The 20,767-nt window shown below is 38.2% G+C and overlaps 2 protein-coding genes across 9 annotated transcripts in view; one reads left to right on the forward strand and one right to left on the reverse strand.

Moving 5' to 3' along the window:
• LOC145687854 (dnaJ homolog subfamily C member 25 homolog) overlaps positions 1-20,767 on the reverse strand; it is a 315,599-nt gene that overhangs the window by 205,350 nt on the left and 89,482 nt on the right. For 2 of the 7 annotated variants that reach the window (XM_081761343.1, XM_081761344.1), the window contains exon 7: positions 10,510-11,321. The exons of the other annotated variants lie outside the window; for them this stretch is intronic. In XM_081761343.1, the coding sequence (XP_081617469.1) occupies positions 11,199-11,321 (123 nt within the window). In that variant the 3' untranslated portion in view covers positions 10,510-11,198. Of the gene's footprint in view, positions 1-10,509; positions 11,322-20,767 lie in introns of those variants that run through there. 7 annotated transcript variants of the gene reach the window in all.
• The window catches only part of LOC145687853 (dynein axonemal intermediate chain 4-like), a 261,885-nt gene that overhangs the window by 859 nt on the left and 240,259 nt on the right, over positions 1-20,767 (forward strand). For both annotated transcript variants that reach the window (XM_081761336.1, XM_081761335.1), the window contains exon 2: positions 2,631-4,398. The gene's annotated coding sequence lies outside the window, so the exon portion shown is untranslated. The remainder of the gene's footprint in view (positions 1-2,630; positions 4,399-20,767) is intronic.

Genomic DNA, 20,767 nt, shown 5'->3' on the forward strand with positions numbered 1-20,767 from the left:
ACATAATCATAGATAAAGTACAAGGGCACTACACATGCAGATATAAAGTACAGGTACGTTCTTTTTTATTTTCGTATCAGTCGATAAGTAAATAAAATTCGCTTTGTTAACACCTCTTTAAGTTCGTACATACTCAATGAATAATCCCGAAAAGTATGAGCGTCCTGCTCCTTTGGGAACTGATGCAGCTTCAATTATACTATATCCCTTTTCTCTAAAAAATGTTACAATTTTGGTAATTTCTGTTCACATTCGGGAAGTTTAGGGTAGATTATGTTGGTTTAGGATAGCTTAGCTTAGTTTAGTTTATGTTAAATTAGTGTAGGTGTCCCGCATAATTTTCCCCAAAAATGGTAGAATTTCGCTTATTTCTATAATATTATGTAAGTTTAGGTTAGTTCATGTAAGGTTAGGTTAGATTTGGTTACGTTATGTTACGTCTAAGTACTTGCATCATTCATTTCTCCCGTCCGTTTTTTACGTGCTTCTGGACCCATTGTACTAAACATACTCCGAAATAAGTAGGGTAGGGGTTAGGAACGGGTTAGCTTAACGTTAGGTAAGTTTTGATCCATTTTCATAAAATTATTAGAGTATAATTTATCGTTTCCTAGTGAGTATACGTGCTGGAGCGGGCGTTGTAAAGTTAATCCAAAAAAAAAAAAGAGTTGTATTAAGTAGGATTCCACCTAAATGTTCCTTTTTTTTTTAAGTATGGGGCTTACCGGAAATTAACCCTGAATAACTATGCAGGTATATTGTTTATGATATGTGTATAGACATGTTGTTTGCGGCATATGAGTTTGCAGGCATGTTATAAATCTGTACGCAGTTGGTAAGCAGGCGCAAAGGAAATGGACCCTAGAAGGCATTAGGACATTTGTAATTTTTGAATAATTATTTCTGATGACGCCCCCTTCCGAATGAAATATGGATATTCTCGAACGAAAGAAGATGCATGAGGATATTATTTCCAAGAAGAAATGTGAGTTTCCGTCTTTTAATAAAATGTTCCCGCATTCTTATTCTGCACTAGGATTTGGTATGATCGCTCCAATCGTTGACCGAAGATGGTGGAGCATTTACCCTTTTATATATAGTATAAGAAAACACGCATTGCAACATTTGTAGTTGCACCTATTAGCTAATTGAACAACTTGTTACCAGATAACACTAATTGCGCCAAATTATGACTAAATTATCAAGTTTTTGCATTACGAATGTCCTGTTTGATCAAACTTCGTACCGTTGATTAGGTTGAAACCAAATTACGATATTATGATTTTTGTGTTTAGAATAAAGTGTATAGTATTATCATAGGTGCACATTCAGAATACTTTTTTTTTTAATTTACAAGTATAATCTGTTACTTTACAAAAAAATGTTTAAGGAACTTGTTTATGTAGGTTGAAAAAACAAGATCCTTCCCTAAACAAGAAAAACATTGGTTTAATACTTGGCAATTGAACGCGTAGTTTCCTTTCCTTTTATATGTACCCACCATTGCTGACGCGCCTGCTCCTTATGTCCCGTGCGAACCCTGCAACTTTATACTGTTTTAAACAGGAATTGATATTATTTTGACTTGAAGTAACTACCTAGCACATGTTAGTGTGTGTATTTCTCACGTGATCGTTTTAATGGCACACAAATATGTACGCAGTTGATAAGAAGATAGTCCTACAAATGGGTTAAGTGCTGTATAGCCAGACCAATTTTAGGAAATTTTCCGGGTGAATTGGAGAAATTAATTTGGTTTGTGAGGAAGAGCAGATGAAAGACAGATGAGGGGAATAGTTGAAGTTAAGAAGGCAGTGGTTGTTATAGTGTATTTTTGATGTTGTAAGCAGCGCTGTATGTGAAGGTGCAAGCAGGGGTAAAAGTGGATCTGAAAAGGTTAGGGGGACGGTAGGTAGCGGCATGACGTCCCCCTGCCTATCGTTGTCCATTGTAATTTCTTAGGAACTGGGGGAACGCCATACATATTTTTTGGAGGTGGAGGGACGACGTCCCCCGCGTTCTCCCGCACTTTCACCCCTGGGCGGAAGGAACTACTTGACGGAGAGGTACACTTGTTATAACTTAGGTGTGAGAAAGGCAGTGTGGAAATGGGGCCTATATGTTAAGGTTGTGACACATTGTGTTTGAGTTTTATAGAATTATACAAAAATAACGAGTGTGTAACCTAACCTACTAGGTGGCCACTATAGCGGTGCATTTCTGTATTTTATGTTTACAAGTGAAGTGTTACTAGTATGGAACTATGACAAGTGCTATTAATACTCGTATAATTGCCATAGCCTGCTTTTTTTTTACTTTTTTTTACTACCCTCTCTTACGCGTATAGCCACCATCGCTGATTCGCCTGTTCCATTCGGACGCACCCCCGCGCTGGCTTCGCTCTTCCCGTAGTCGGTTAGATAACATTCCTGCTTTTTAGTGGCCACACGGCACAGGTTAGTTCGTGTTTTTATGCCGAAAATCCCGATACCGTATTTATAAGCAAATAGTAATTTTTCATTCCAAATTATAAAAGTTTATACGATTCTTTTTTTGTGAACTTAATGTAATGTCGCCTCACGTAATTTAACCAAATGTAGTACATTTTATTACTTTTTTTCACATTTTAGTGTGACCCGACGATACTGTACAAATGCCGTACAAATTAATACACGGAGACCGCGATGGCTCAGTGGTAGAGCATTTATCTCTGGTATATGGGGTCCTAGGTTCGATCCCAGCTTAAAGATTTAATTTAAATTTCAAATTAATAGAGACAATTGTATATAACAGGAAACTAAAATTTCTTCCATGAAAATAACGTCATCATTCCTTTTATTCTTCTTATGTTGCTACATGCCGATAACCTACTTGAATTGGTAACATTGAGGAGCGCCAAAAGAAATAATTTCTCAGCTTGTTTCCTTGACACCAGCCCAGCAGCTGCGAGCAGATTTCTACTGTATTAAAACAATTACTCATGAGAAAACAATGCACCAACCATGAGAAGGTCACTACAAAGTATAGTGCTGCCAAAATGTCTTGAGCCGTGGCAAAAATGTTAACTAAAGCTCTCACCCACGCGTTGAGCCAATAACAGTTCAGTTGTTGCTAAGCGAGAGAACGTTAGCGAAAGGGAGTGGAATTTCTTCAGCTGATAGCAGAGTTCAGAACGGAAGACTAGGTGTCAAGTCAATGTGGTATGTCTATAACGTTGCATCTATTCTGGGTCAGGGTAGGTAAAGGAGCGTAAAGATTAAGTCTCTGACAGCTCGCAGAGGCGTTGTAACTAGTCACGTGTCAAGGCTTATAAGGATCAATAGAAAAAGACGTCTAGAATAAACACGCCTGCCTACTTACACAAAGAGGCGGGCGTGCATCACCTAGACCAATGATAGGCAACTACAGCCCGCGGGCCAGACGCGTCCACTTTGAAAGTTATGTGATAAATGACACGATTCCTAATCTGACTCATGGAGTCACTGGCTGCCAGTGTTTTTTTTTCTTTTTTTTTTTAATAAATTATATTGAACAAAGTGAACTGTTTTCTTCTCTGGCTCGCCCCATCCAAAGTTTGCCTATCACTATCACTATGAAATTATGACAGAATGAAAAAACATTTTGAGTTATACGCGACTATACTATACAGAAAGTGAGAAAGCCTAAGGCAATACTAATAAATAATAATCATTATCATACAGAGCCCATTGCTGTTATTTGTAAGGAAAAAGCATTTCAGCATCTTTCGTTGATTTTATCTAGTAACTTATGTTTTCATACATTGGCTACTAATGCTTATGGACACGAAAGGGACGAAAAAAATGAGGAAAGATACGGCCACGGCCTTTTATCAATACGTACCATCCCGGCATTTGTTGATGGGACTGAGGAAAAGTAACTGAAAACGCCCACTTATGATGTTGGTCTCGATTTTTGAACCAGGACCTCCTGAATGCTAAGTCCATACTCTACTACTTAGCCAAGCCTCTCGATGTAACAGAATTCTTTGTGTAAATGCAAATAAAGATACACTCTTGCAATTTACTTACCTAATTGATTGATTGAAATAGCATCTCGTAATAAATTTGCTCTATTTATTATTAATAAAAAAAATCAAATGAAGTCTGAGTTTTACGTCCCACGATTATGCCGGTTAGGCTAAAGGAGATTATGATGATGAGAAATGAATGAAATGGTGGAATGAATAAAGTGGGAGGAAACGGGAGAACCCGAGAAAATCCACGCACACGGTGTTTGTTCACCACAAAGTTCACTTGGCGCGAGCAGGGATCAAACCAGGGGCTCCATGCACCAGAGGTGAACGCTCTAGCACTGAGCCACCGCGACTTCATAGGGAGCATTGCCGCACCCGGCGCCATGGATCATCTTAACTACTTGGTAAGTACAATTTGGTCAGATATACGTAAAATATACTGTAATAGAAATTTAATCGATAGAAATGATGAAAAACCAACTAGGACGGAAAAGACCGGTTACTGAACAAAATAGTTTGAAAACTTGGTCAGAACAGTGAAAACAAATTATATTTAGAGTGATTTGGTATTGTTAGATGTTTTAAAAAAATGAACTCTGCTACGAATATGCCCTAGGCTAAAGAACTTGCGATTATTTTTTTTATAAATTCTGGTGCCTATTTTTAGATACTAGGGTAGTGTCTTCATTATTGGATTACAAAAGTACCAATAGTTTTTTTTTTTTTTTTTTTTTTTTTTTTTTTTTTTTTTTTTTTTACAAGCTTGGAGGCATTGTAAAACACGTTACGTATGGTTTAACGCCTTTCTGCGTCGACACAGAGTGTGATAACGTCTTAACTTTTTTTTTTGTTATGTCTATTTTTATTATCTTTTGGCGGCCTTATTTTTGCACCTACAAGATTGAAGTTTTGAACACACATTCAGTGCATCCTTTAGTATTTTCCAGATCTCTGCGTTAAAACAAGGAAGGGGGGGGCAGAGGCAGGAAAAGGGATATTTTTTTAACAAAAACTCCTTTCTCGCGATTTTCCCGCCTCAGATTCATGAAGGAGGCATGTGAATGGTACCATTTGAAAGGCAGTTCTATTCTGAAAAGAACGAGGTACGAACCATGATCCTAGGATAAATAGGAATGATGCTGTAGCTGTTTGACTTAAAATCTATAATTTACCTTTAAAAAGCCATAAAGGATTAATCAAACTGAATTATTATTGTGGGGTGATAATGGAGAGGAAACGGGATAACCCAAGGACAAGATGTCCATCACAAATTCACATGGCGTGAAAGTGAAATTGGGACCAGAGGTGCGCACTCTTCCACTGAGCCTTTTTTCTCCCTTGGATGTTTTGGAGTTCAGTGTCCCTTTCAGCAGCAAAGATATATAAAACACGGGCCTACAAATTAACGTAGGACTCAAACCACATGAGCTCCCACTAGCGATCGAATCAGGGTCTGCCACATCAAAGGCAGTAACGCTAACCATTTAGCCACGGAGGGAAAAAAAATGGACTACACTTGATAAGAGTACTTTCAAGCGGATAACCTTTATACTTAGAGAATGGAAACTGATGGTAAGTTTAGTTTTGGTTGATGCTTTATTCTTGGCACAATATTACAAGAAATTGGAAATACAAAGTAGAAGAAAATATGTTGCTTTTTAAAATGACAGAACAAACTAAGCAACATGCTGTTAAACCTTAAATGAATACTGTACAAAGTGTGGTCCACAAAATTAACTGTAGAACTGATAATTATAATAAATTCATTTAAGAAAAAATTGACAAATATAAATATTTAAAAATATACATATATAATATATATATCACAGCGTGACTTGTATATAACAGACTGCAATTGTTTTTTAATTCCATCACACCACTGTGACATACCAAACTAAATTGTCAACAATACCAAAAAAATAATTCTTATTATTTGATCTTCTACAAACTCTTCTGATTGTATAAATTTACCAATAAATGCTTAAGAAATACAGTTAGACTATACATACTCATCAAAATCCATGTATAATGTTCTTTCACTTGGGCCATTTCACATCAGATCAATCACACCACAGCTGATTATGCAGATCATCCGTTCTCTCAGCATTTTCAGAACAGGGCGTGGATTGTGTTGAATAATTTTTGGTGTGGAATTACTTTCAAGATGAAGACCATAGCCAAATGAGAAGTACGGCACGACAGTCCCACAAGAAATTACATGGTAACTTTGGGACAAAGAGATAAAAGCGCTATCTCGTAAACGTTATCGAAAGGAAGCCTTATTTTGCGCAGCTGGCTTAAATTGGGTGTTTAAACGATTTCTTTTCTTTTCTTTAACAAATGCAAACATCTCAAGCGTTAGGAGGTACTGTTCCTTGTTATGCACGGGTAAGTCCGTATCAACCAATGATAGTTGCTCACCAAATTTATTATTTTTAAATGTTAGTGCAACAAGTTTCATTATCTTTAGAGAGTTGAAAACAAGCATTTAATCGCTTTTTAAATGTTTAGTTTCTCTTTTAACGGCCATTTTGTATAGGCGTAAAAGCCTATTTTGCACTTTACAAAGGTTTGCGGTAAACTTTCTGGGTCCGTTATTTTTGAAAATATTGATTTCAAACGACAACCATTTGAAAGAAAATTAAATGTACAACTTTTTATGTTCAGTGAATATTTAAGCCTACTAAACTACAAATGTCATTTAAAAAAATCGTTGAATGTTAAAATCTGAAAAACGCAAATTGTCATTGTTGAAATTAAAACAACCTCACTACTAATTTTCTTTCTAGGCATAGAATTTGTAGTATACTACTTCCTAAAACGTTTGATACCTGAGAGCCCCATCCTATTTCTGTTTTGTGTCCTCAAATACTGCGATTTTTAGAAAATTGGCTATTTTCAACCTAAAATATATCAAGAGGGACACGCTTGAAATATCTCAAATTTTCATGAAACTATTGTTATTTGTGTAGCAACCAGTGTTTAAAATTTGATCACTGAGACTTGACTAATTTTTCAGTTGCAGTTTATTTTATGTGCCTAAATTCGGTTTATTTGTATTTTACGTGCAGCTAAATTGACGGTTCGTTCTACAAGTAAACTATAAATGTTAGATATTAAAACACACAGTTCAATTGTACCTAGTGTTTTATTGTAAGAATATTTTACTGTGCAAAACTAGTTGCTGATCATGTTTAGAAAGAAATAATTATTAAAAAATAAAGACTGTTTCGTCTTAACTACTTTTTGAGCTTATGCAATTTATAAAAAAAGTGGAAACCATTTTGTCAACAGGAGGTCCTATTTAGCTTACTTTTTAAGCAAAATGCAAAAGAATATAAAAGAACATCTTTTTAAAGTCCTTGCTCCGCTGGCTTTAAAAAAAAAATAAAAATAAAAAAGGCTAAATGGTCCCCGATCGACTGCCTTTGTATTGAAGGTAAGACATCTTCCGTTGACCGCATCTTTCCCAACAAACCATAAAGGGCACATGCTGTGTTTTGGTGGCGCGCTGTTACGGAAAAGAATACTGGAAACGAATGACATTGGCATGATCTTTCTTTACAACACCTTGGCCAACTCCTGTATTGTCATCCTTTACGTGCCATCAAGCATGATATTTATATTTGGGATGTTTCTGGGAATGCGGTTTTGGCAACCTTTTCCTATTTATGGACAATTTCTTTACTGAAGGCTGCTAATAAACTTGATTTCATCTGCAATTGATTTTGAGGACGTCATAATCTGATCAAAGCAAGCATCTATTATGACTAATCTATATTACAGTTTCGGCAATTTATCATACTTTGTTTTATTGTAATGTTAATAGAGTGGATACTATTAGTGAAAAAGTTCTAGATGCTATTCTATTCTGAATACTCTACACCTCTAGTATGATTCCAGTTTTGAGGCTCTTACTACATTCACTGGATGAAAGCATATTTTCTACTTGTCAATTTTGGAGACGATAATAAACTGAGTGAAATTACAGAACGGTTCTTTGAAATAGTGAGAAAAACTTGCGAGTTTTCGCCGTTGCTACAGACTAATAAATGTGTAATTTTCAGAATATTCATGCAAAGCTTGGTACTTGAGTACTTAAAAATGCTAGGGTTGACATAGAACCTAAAAATGGTGAAGTATCAAGCACAAACGAAGAAACAATTAATAAATTGTAAGTAATTGAGAGTGTCTACTATTACTACTACTACTAAGATAGTATCTACTATTCTTTCTTGTTCTTCCTAATGTGATGAGGGAACCCTGCGGAGTAAGCTTAATACGTTAGCATGATTACAGAATAAATTGTTTTCAGTAGTATTCGTGCTTCAGTGCTTGAATCTGATGCTGACAGAACTAGGAAGCGGCGTACGAAAGTGGTCTTATTAAAAAGATGTGTCTGACAAAGGCAATGGTATATGCCGAAACTATAATACAGTTTAGTAATAAATATTTGTTTTGGTCAATTTTTTTAATTTAAAATAATAATAAAAAAAGAACTACTCCTTATATAAGCTATTTTGGACGGCAGTATTTATCGGAAGGAATTGTATGTCGCGAAATAAGATCGAAGGCTATGAGCGGAAGTAAACATGGTTCGTATGGGAAATATAATCAGGATGTTTTAAGTTCTCGTAGCTAATTCTTTAGAGAAAAGACCTTTAGGTAGACCAAAGAGATGCAAGGACACTATAAAAAGGATGTTACGAAGGTGAGTATAACTATCCGGACAGGATTAGCTTGAGATGGGTTACGATCCAATTGATAGCGGTTGCTTTTGCAGCAATGAGCCTTCGGGTTGTTTAGATATGCTGCGAAAAATGTCATTAAAATATGTAAGATAGCTGTTAATGTTTTAAACAATGGCGTTCGCATAAGCATTTGTATTGTTACAGTCGGGATCTGAACGGTTGGGTTCAACAGTAATAAATAGCATGTTAAATATAAAACTCCAAAGACGTACTGTTGTGTGAAAACAATTTTTACACGTGAATTTGTTACGTAAAGAGAAAAAAAAATGTGCAAACGTTATAGGGTGCACCTTAAGTTTAGGCACTTATGAGAAATACTTATGTAAAATTTCAAATTTAGCTTAAATACTGTTTCTCCTTGCTAAAGCATTTTCAATGTAAAAGAGAAAGGAAATCTTTGCCTTTGCTGTAAGATGTCACTAGCATTTTCTGCGTTTTCGCTTTGACGTAAAAACTGACGAAACTGTTTCCACATTTTAGTACACTTTCTGCAACTTACTTCAAAACAAATTAAGACTGGTTAAGTTAGGCCATGTTGGTTGCTCCACTAGTACTAGCATTCCTTCGTTGTTTTATACCCAATAATTCGTGGTCAAGATGTACATGACACCATGCACAGCAGCAAGAAAATACACTGATTTTCTAAAGATCTTTACTATTTTCATACAGGCGTAAGCTATTCTCTCTTACAATAACAGCTACTTAATCGTGTAGCAACAAATGCGTTTTCGAAAAGGCATACTTTCAGATTTGCTTTCAATTATATAAAGGGTGTTTCAAAACAACACCGACAACGTTTGCGAGGTGATTCCTGACACCAAGATAAGACAAAAAGTATAGACTAACCTGGGTATCCATATGCTTCCTTTCGAAGTTATAGGCTGCAGAAAACATGAAAAAGTGAACTTTAAATGTCCATAGCTCCAATACTATGGGATCTACTGTAGTCAGGTCAAGACTTTTAGGAAATAAAATGTTCGCTATCCAAAAATACATGTTTCAGAATCGTGAGGTACTCACGCAACGATTTTTATAGAGGGAGTTTAGCTATAGACATATAATTTAAAGTACTCACCAACTATCTTTATAAAAATTGTTGCGGAAGTTCTGAAACTTGAATATTTAGATAGGGCACATACTAATTACTAAATGAAGTCTTGACCAGACTACGGTAGGTCCCATAGTATTGGAGCTGTAGACCTTTAAAGTTAATTTTGACATGTTTTCGTCACCCTATAATGGATTTCTGCACTCAGGTTGGTCGATACTTTTTGGTTTATCTTGGTGTCAGAAATCACCTCCCAAACGTTGTCAGTGTTTCGAAACACCCTGTACGTATATTTGTTGCACATAATTGGTTCCTAACCGAAAATCTACTTCAAATTGTGACTTACCTAAACTTTATCAGCATCCACTCGGGTCTTAACGATATTATGAGTGCAAAGCATATATTTTATGATCAATCTGAATATTTATGTCTCCCCATAAAGCAATACTTATTGCTGATTCGAGTTTAATAGTTCCACTTTAACATCTAAGCGATATATGATACGATACTTAGTGCTTAACATGGGATCTAAACCTCTACTCGGACTCCAAAGTAATTACATCCTGTAATCGAACCCTCGACCACGTGTACAGCAAGCACACAAGCCGGAAAGGGACACAGCACTCAATATGTTGAATACACTCATTAGTGTTTGAAATGAAATGAAGTGAAATCTTTAAGTTTTTCGTCCCACGATTATGCCGGCTAGGCTAAAGGAGACGGTGATGGTGAAAAATTGATCAAATGATGGAATGAAGAAAGTGGGAAAAGACGGGAGAACACCAAGAAAACCCACGCAAACGGTGTTTGTCCATTACAAAGCTCACTCGGGGCGAGCTGGGATGGAACTTCCTAGTACTTGATTTTTCTTGGAATAACATTGGTTCAACATTTAATTTCCTTTCATTTGAGAACAGCCTCTTCAAAATTTTCCCTCCCCTAATTCTTTTTTGACGAAGGTGTGCGTGTACAACAAATGCATTCGACATACCAAATGTTCGTTCTCGCATATTCTGATTGATTGATTCGTTATATTTAGAATGAGAGGTTCACAGTACGACATTCAATCGAACGGAGAAATACTCTAATTATGTGTCATGGTTTTTAAAAAAGGTGTCATTTAGCGTTCTCCACGGTAGAAATTCTATGATAAAATACTTTCGTCTAAAGCTGTCCTTAACTGTTATGAACGGTAACCAAATCTGTAACTACCAATGTTATTTGTAAGCTCGAACTGACATGAAATGACCCATCTCTATAAATATCACGCACCACTCAAACATAACCGAAAACAAATCAACAAATACAAAATAATAAATACCGCCTTAAAATACGTCAACAACCATATCGAAACGATAACACTGATACAGTGTTAAAGAAGAAAAAAAGATCAACAATTTCATATTTAAGAGTCATCGAATGTTATCCTTCCGGGGCCGTGAGTCTTCATGTATCTTCTGTACTGCTTGTACCTTGAGCTTTCGGCTAACTGTTTCCGCATCTCTTCTTCCTTCTTTTTATGCCAAACCTGGAAAACAATTTAACTATATATTAACAGTTTACTACTATTGATCTGAATGCAAAATACAGAAAACGAATGAGCTTAATATACTACAATCATATTTTTTTATGCTGAAGGACACGGTAATAAATGCACGCAACTGTTCACAAAGTATTATATTAACACACTTTTTTTTTTTTTTTTTTAATGATTTTGAAACATGAAGAAAGGAGTCGTGATCTAAAGAATCAAAAGTTAGGGATTAGATTTCTGGGCCTTCGGCATCTAAGGCCATATTAGCCCGTCACGTCTGAGGGATGATGTCCTTCGGCGAGCACATTATCCGAGGACAGCAAAGGAACAAAGGATTGGGGAAAGAAGAAAGCGGCCTGGGACCTATATATTAGGTACCACCCCGGCATTTGCCTGGTATGAATGAAGAAAACCAGGAAAACCTCATTCAGAGTTGTTGGCTTGAGAAAGCGTTTTACACTTTTTCGACCGAATGCCCCACCGGGAATCGAACCCGGGACCGCTCGTACCGAAGGCGACTACGCTACGCGGGGCCACAAAAATCTAAAGTTTTTAGTAGTACAATTCACTAAAATCCGTGAGGAGTCAGACGGTATGTGCTACTGACGCAATGGGATTTTTCTAGCTTTGTAACTGAAGTACTTCCCAAAACCACGTCATGAGTTGGATCAGCACCGAAATTTCTGTACTGTCAGCGGGAATCAAACCAGAGACACGTGCACTAACCATTTTGATACAAATAAGGTACGAAATCCTGGGGGAGCGGGAAGTAAACAAAGTGACACTATTGTCAGAAACTAGCAAATTAATTACAATAGCTCCTATGTAATTAATATTCAATTTATGTTCTTCACATTTTTCCGTACTGTGCACCACCCTCTGTAACACATAAGATAGTATCAAAAAGCCGTACACTTGCCGAATCATGTCAAGTGTCTCTGGCGGATTTATCCAGTTTCACACAGAATTTCACGTTCACTTGTTATTCTAACTTGCTGTCCACGTTACGCACACAACTGAACAGTTCCCGATGTACAGAGGACGATGTCTCTTGGCACACTGACTTATGAAGATTGGTAGTCCCTGTGCCTGTGCATGCAGCTTTGCGCCATCATCTGTTAGCGTATTATAGAACTAGTCTCGAAACTTTTTGATATTATTTCGTATGTTAGCGGTATCCGTAATTCTACTTAGTTTATGGATGTTCAAAAATGCGAACTCTTATGTCGAAGTATTCGGTACAGAGAGTTCCTTTTTTTTTCCACTTCTTCTCCCTTCCTCCTCTCTCACACAGCAACTTCAACTACGATGATTTCGCACCCTGGATACAAGGAAGTATTTTACAAGGTTTAAAAATCATCTTATAAACGATAAATATTATACTAAATAATACAGCGTTCACCATATTGATGAGACATTTAATTTTTAATTTACATGAATATGAGGAATCTTTCCCATCTATATTTTAGTCTTTCGTGATGTCATGGACTCCAGTCAAGGCTCCATCACCACAATACAAATGCGATTCAGAAAGCATTTCAGGAAGCAAGATGCACCATTCCGGTAGGTGAATTATCGTGCACTTCGGAACTATCGTGAGGCAGAAAAAAAAACTAGGCAATCTAGACAATCTCCGTGAAAAGAGACAATTCAACATGTTGCAAAAGCCACAAACAAAGTCCACCCGTCGATTGTCTCTCTCGCAGCAGTGTCCATGGGGTTCTAAAATAAGACTTGTAACTGTATCCGTATACGGTACTGGCAGCCAGAATTGCTCCCGATACATAGGTTGAATCGGAAGACTTTCTGTGATGCGTTCCTGCACAAGTGCAACGAGTATCAAACATTTCTTGAGAACCTGATCGCGTCACATGGGGCTCATTTTCATTTATCTGGATATGTTTTTCAAGCAAAATTATAGATTTTGAGGTACACAAAACCCTCATGCTCTGAACAAAAAAAACATTGTACAGTGCCAAACGGACTACATCGTGACTCATGTGTGTGTAATCAGTCCCTTTTTTCCTTTCTTTGAGAGTGAACACGGTTCTGCTATTACACTCACTGCTGAGTACTACAACCACATGCTCAACATGTTTTTCATTCCTGAGTTAAAACGCCTTAGTCTGTCACACATGTGGCTGTAGTATCACGGTGCCACTTGTCATACAGCACAAGAGCCCATAGCAACCCTTAGCTAGCAATTTCGAGATTCGGTGACATTCATGGACCATTAAGATCACCGGATCCACTGACCATCAGGGCACTTCCTTTTAGGGTTACCTGAAGGAAAGAGTGTAAGCCAAAAAGCCCGAACAGTTGATGAACTGAAAAGCATGAGCAGAAAAATTTTAGGGATTCCAACTGAACTGCATCGTATTGGAGATGAGAGATAGAGACTAGGAATGTTCTCGGCACAATGGTATTCCCTACATAACATTCAAAACTTATGTTCTAATTAAGAAAATCCCAAAGTAATTTATATTATCACAATTCAGGACAGTACAAAAGAAATCAAACAGTATTAATGTAACAGTATTTGCTAATTTACTAAACTTTTTTTTCTTCAAAATATTATAAATGGGTGAAAGATTTTCAGGGATATGTTTACTTTTAATTTCGTGATTGTTTTAAGCGTATTTATTACGTCAGTGAATGTGATTATTGGTGGAACGAAAATCTGAGGGGAAAAAGAAAAATGAAATGAAATCTTTGAGTTTTACGTCCCACGGTTATGCCAGTTAGGCTCAAGCAGACGGTGATGATAAGAAATGAAGGAAATGGTGGAATGAAGAAAGTGACAGGAAACGGGAGAACCTCGAAAAAACACGCACACGGTGTTTGTCCACTACAAAGCTCACTTGGCGCGAGCTAGGATCGAACCACGGACTCCACGCAGCAGAGGTGAACGCTTTCCCACTGAGCCACCGCGGCCCCTTGAATTCTTGTTGTTTGTACTTCGAAGCTAAATTCTAGGCCTATGTTAACTGTTTTCATACTTTATTCATTTATTTAAAACAGGAAAAAAGTCTCCACGTTGTTAATTCAGAATATTCTCACAATAAAGAATGAAAAATCCGCCGTCGATCGCAATGGTGGGTTATTGTAAGTTCTTGGCTACTAGATTTGGTTGGTTGATTGGTTGCTATTCTTTTCAGCGTAAGTTTAGTGTCGGCTGAAGTTTAGTGTTTTTTTCAGCATAAAGACTGCATGAGACGTGGACCTAGAGATGAAGAGGAAATCCGAATCACAGCAATGCGTTTTTATTTCAAAGCTCCCCCACCGGAAATGGGACCCAGGCACCCGTGCACCAAAGATCCACGCGCTAATCACTAGACCAGCGTAGAGGAATAGCAATTAGGATTTGATTTTCCGGGTTGTCGGCATCTAAGGCCATTTAGCGCGTCACATATTTTAGGGATGACGTCCCTCGGCGATCACATCATCCGATGAAAGAGAAGGAAGAAAGGAAGCGTCTTGCGACCGTTATGTTAGGTACCATCTCTGCATTTGCCTGGTGTGAATAACGAAAACACAGGAAACACCGCACTCAAAGATTTGGTGTTACACTTTTTCGATCGAGTGGCCCCACCGGGAATCGAAACCGGGACTGCTCGCACCAAAGGCGAGACCGTTAACGACTACGCCATGCAGAGCCACACTAGCGTAGAGGCATGAAAGTTATGTGACAGTAGTAAAATTAGTATTACTCATCTTCAAGCTTTTGTTAAGGACAAGTACTTTAGGCACTTACCGGAAATAAAATGGAATCTTTCAGGTTTCTGTCCCACGGTTATGCCGGCTAGGCTAAAGGAGAAAGTGATAATGAGAAATGAATTCAATTGTGGAATGAATAAAGTGGGAGGAAACGGGAGAACCCCGAGAAAACCCACGCACACGGTGTTTGTCCAGAGGGGGGAGCACCGAGGCAACTCACGAACACGATGTTTGTCCACCACAAAGCCCACTTGGCGCGAGCTGGGATCGAACCTTGGACCCCATACAGCAGAGGTAAACGTTCTACCACTGAGCCAATGTACCCCGGCACTTATCGGGATTATTGATGCAACAATTCTACGACGTCCATGGGTTTCCTGGTTAGGAAAGTCACAATGCTACAATGAGTGATCCATAGCTAGAATGACTGATTCAGGTTGCTTCACCCTACCCTATGTGAATACGGAAGTCACTAGTTTGCCTTAAGTGCTGATATCCTCATACTCTTTACTTATTAACCCTATCCAATCCAACTTCTCTACCGCCCACATCCTTACAGTATTATTTATTTATTTTGTACGGGAAAGAAAATTGTAGATTAGTTGTCATATCTTGAGCGAAAAAAAAGGCACACCAATGTATTGTAGGTTTCATAATTTACGTACCTCACTTCTTCAAAAATCCACAATGTTCTCGTCACTTACACGCCTTCTCCCTGCCATTTTCCGTACAAGCACAACCGCGAGAATACAACTGTTTACACCAAAACACATTACTTGCCGAGAACAGGAAGAGCACAATTTACGCTGTATGTTGGCTAGGGTCAGTAGAACATGAGGAAAGGTGTTGGACAGACTCACACAATAGAGTGGCTGAGCAAACGCAACAAAGAGTGTCGGATGTATTCCGACATCGGAGCAGAACAGCAAGAACATCATGTCGGACCAGGTCCGACATAGGATCGGAGAGTGTTAATGTGTAACCTTATTTTATTTTTATTTTTTTATTTTTGTTTTAATTAAGTACGGCTTGTAGCAAAAGCGTGTAAACAAAATAGCATATAGTCAGTCATATCTGTAGAATTTATGACTCGTAATCGGGGGAAGTCGTGCACGCCCGTACAACTGCTGCAGTAACATTTGCCCATGAGCAGGGTATAACTGTCTATTTGGTTAATCGTTCTATTGCAGCAGTGAACCTACAGCTTTCGAACATGAGATTCGAACGGAAATGAAACTAGGACCTCCCGTACAGAAAGGAGAACATTAGAACTATTTAGCTGAGACGGATACAGGATACAGTTATATGAGTAGCAAATCTACACGATAACCAAAGAAGCTCTTCCCGTTTTTGACGTCCCATTAATCATGCGCTCACAGAGAGAAAATGAAATGACGCACGTTCCTGCCAAGCGATCGGGGGTTAGACTGATAATCGGGCTTCAGTAATACAGGCACGTTGGTTCACACATAGTTCGTCTAGTGTCGAAAAGAAATCGAGGTACCGAAACAGCTTGTTCACGTGTGTTTTTTGTATTATTTTAAAGTTGACCTGTCAGCTGCCGCATATGTCAAGCATTTGAGGAGAATGCAGTAAACGAACGTACTGCCAGCCATTGGTTCCAGAAATTCCGTTCTGAAGATGTGAGCCTTTCAGATGAACTTGCAGTGGACTTCCACATGTGTTGGATGACGAGGCCCTGGAAGCAGCCATCGAGGAGGACAGTGGTCTAACATCTGGCGAAGTTGCAGAAAGGATCCATATTTCCGCTGATACAGTCAGTCTGCACTTACATGGGATAGGGAAGTCATACGAGCAAATGGGTACCCTACATGTCGGCAGCCAACAAGGAACAGCGAGAGACAACCTGTTTGTCCTTCCTCATTCGGGAGCTGAACATACCCATCTTCGATCGCTTGCTCAATGATGACGAAAAGTAGTCCTTTATGACTCTGCCAAGCGTACCAGACATTGGTTGTCGCCATGTGATTTCTTTTCCTCACATCTCAAACTACCTCTGCACGCACGAAAGATTATGCTCTCTGTATGGTGGAACTATCGGCAAGTGCTGCATTACGAGCTCCTTCCACCTTGTCAGACCATCACTGCTCACCTCCAATCTCAGCAATTATAAAGGGCGCACCGTGCACTGCGGTAGGAGCTGGCAATCGAAAGGGTGTGCTGTTCCTACACGACACTGCCAAGCCACACGTGGGGAAAAAGGACCGGGAGAACCTTCAGCAACTTGGCTAGGAGAGATTGTGCCATGGTCTATATTCACCGGACCTTGAACCAATAAATTAACATCTTTTTTTCTTTCCCTCCACAACCACCTCCGTGGGAGATCCTTCACTAATGAGGGAGACCTGTGGAATGCACTTACGAATTTCCTTGCATACACAACCGCCGAGTTTTATTACTAGGGTATTATGCAGATACAGGAACGCTGGCAAAGTGTGCTGCATGCTGACGGAGATTACCTCCAAAACTAAAGGTACGTACCGTTCACTGTATTGCTCTTTGTTCATCACTGCTCTAGAACGGCAAGAAATTTTTTGGTCACCTCGTGTAAAGAGAAAAAAAGGTCTGCCTGCCTTTTACTTAAAGAGATTTTAACACGTTCGCTGCGTTACGAGTCACCGGTGGCTCGTGCAATACTTCATTTCTGTGTGGTGCCGTTTTATGTATTCTATTATCTCTGTGCATTTGTTGTATTTTCTTTTGTACAGATTTTAAAAATTACTAGCATCCACGTGCTACACGAGTCACCGTTGTAACTGTACCAAAATTCTGCTTATAATATTTTTCGTATAAACGCAAATTCTGCGTTAGAGCGTGATGTGACGTTCGTCTGAATTCGTACACTTTGTGCAGTGTATGCTTCTTGTTGATTGTGCTGCCGCCTAGTGGTGTTAAAAGACAGGATAGAAGAAGAGGAAGAAGAAAGTTATGAGAGGACAACTAGTTTTTCGTCGTGTTGTGTTGGTGTGTGTGAATATGAGTGACTCAGCTATTTTGCTGATCACTACAATATCTCGTCCTCAAACGTTTTTTTTAAGTGGAATATTAGTTACCTTGTAATCTAGATATCTATCACTGTCTTCAAATATGTAGAAATTATTAACGAAAACAGTATTATTAACTTGAACATTTTGGCAATTCTTATGCTACTCATTATCAAAACAAATTAGCCCCAAGTGGTATTTTATAACAACGAGGGGGCGTGTTGGAGACTAAAAAGAGAGCACAAAGGACTTGGAAGGTGGTACAAAAACGCAACGGACATGTAGTAAACGACCAACACAAAAATATCCCAAAACTGGTCAACTCCTGATCAAAACCACGACATAATGTCATCATTGTGTTCACTTGCAATAACCGTCTACTAAATTCTCAATATTGGAAGAAAGAACGATCTTGGTCAGTGGATTCGACGGATATATAGTGTTCCAACCTAAAATGTGATCACGTCTTTCACCAAGCCATGGCGGACAATATAACGAAGTGAGTAATAAAGTGCACTTACAAACTCATTACGTAAACGGGGCGAATAATATAAGGGAAAGTTTGTTTATCTCAGGTACGTTTATTCATTTTAAATAAATGGCACAATAAGATATAAATTTGTCAGTTTTTCTTTTACAGATTGCATGACGTAATAAGAAAGTGATTGTTGGATAACCTGTGTACAGTTCTTGAAAGTAGGTGATGCTCTCGTCTATTTTCGCAATGCACATTAGATCTTCGCCCAGGTGGTTCCCGTCCGAATCTGGACCGTAACGGTGAGGTGTATCGCACCTTCCTCAAACGATCGTCGGGGGGACGAACTTTCCGTACCCGTGAATAAAATAGTGCAAAGCTGTATTATTGGCGGGCAGGGAGTAGGGAGTTCTTCACGGAGGCCGGTTTAGGATGGTGTGCACTCCGCAGCGCAATGCTGCTAGAACCCCGGAACCACAATAGAACGACTGAGCCCTTCACTGGGACCAAAGTCTCAATTGAAAAGGTACACGGATCGAACCCTTCACCGTAATAGAATGGCGCCCGAACAGGGACGGATCAATTAATAATTATTCACGTTTTTATTAATTGATTCGTAACGGATGTAACATCTGGGAGAAGATCTGGGTGTAATATTTGACAGGTTTTATTTCTCATGGTATGCTATATGCGCTAACTTGAAGATATTATTGGTGTTTGTTGTGTTTGTATATTTGTAATTTGCAATCATGGCAGAAAGTGAAAATTTGAGTTTGCAAACTTTGCTTGAAGCTATTAATAAAATTAATGACAGTGTAAATGACACTAAGCAATCACTTAATGGTGCTGTGAATGAAACCCAAGCTCAGATAGAAAAGTTTTCTAACGATCTTACAGGTAAATTAGAAATGTTAGAATGTAGGATGGATGGGCAAATTCAGACACTGTCGACTGAGTTAGTGCAAATGAGAAATGAAATAGACAGGGTTAGTCGTACTTGTACGGATAACTTTGAAAAACTGTCAGCACAGTTTCAAGAGAAATTAAATGTACAAGAAACAAAAGTTGATGAAGTTAAACTTGACGTGAAAAATAACGAAGACAAAATACATTTTGTCAATGCTAAAGCTAATCAGTTAGGAGATCAAGTCAGAGACACTGAGGAACGTATTATAATGATTGGGAATAAAGTTAAGGATTTAAGTTCCGATGTTGATTTAGTGAATGAAAAAGCTGAGCGAGCGCAGGAAAAAGTGGGTGAACACGAAGGTAGAATCGTGAAATTAGATCAAAGTGTTCGTGAGATTTATGATGTAAGTATTGCAACACGAGAAATAGCACATCATACTCAAACGATAATAGATGATGTTAAGGGTGAAGTAGAAAGTAAATTCGAGATAGTAAATCAAGAGGTCAGAAACTTGCGCGTGAGTATGATTGAAAGTCAAATTAGGTCATCTACGTTCGTGGGAAATGTAAAGCCCGAGGTAGAAATTAAAGAAGAAAAAGTTGATACCAGTGTACGTAAAAATACCAACCCTTTTCTTAACTATGATGTTAGTTCGGTGTTAAGTGAAAACGATTCTTCGGACTCTCACAGTGATAATAGCTTTGTTGGGATAAAAACAATCAAACGGAGGAAAAAGCGAGAAAGAAAAGTAGCTTTGAAATTACGAGATTTAGAATCTTTCGAGAAATTCTCCGGTCACGAGAATGAATTGACTGCCACTGCGTTCTTACGTAAGTTTGAAGATCAAGCTTCGCTTATGTCAATTACTCGTAGTCAATATTTAGACATTATCAAATTTTTGTTGACTGGTTCTGCACAAAATTGGTACATAAACAATTGCGGGTTTTTCACTTCTTACGATCGTTTTGCCGAATTGTTCAAATTAGAGTTTGAGAATGAACAGGTTCGCGCTAACAAGTTAATGGTATTGCAATACAAACCCTATGATGCAAAAGTTGACGGAAGTGTGTACAATTTCGTGTCATATAGATGTAATAAGATACAAGAAATCAATCCCGACATAAAAGAATCGTTAGCTATCAGTATGATTCTTAATTTGATTCCACCTTACTACCGGCGTCAGTTAACAACTTTGTCTACTATGAATTTGTCTTCTGTATTGTCTGTTATACAAAGATTAGAAGCAATTCCCAGGTCTGATAATCGTATCAACAGCAACAATCATAAGTTTCTGAAAGTCAACCAGGTGTCCGTTAATAAGAATGGTAAGCGT

Source organism: Thermobia domestica, chromosome 6 (genome assembly GCF_964235325.1).
Source record: "Thermobia domestica chromosome 6, izTheDome1.hap1.1, whole genome shotgun sequence".
Classification (NCBI taxonomy): Eukaryota; Metazoa; Arthropoda; class Insecta; order Zygentoma; family Lepismatidae; genus Thermobia; species Thermobia domestica.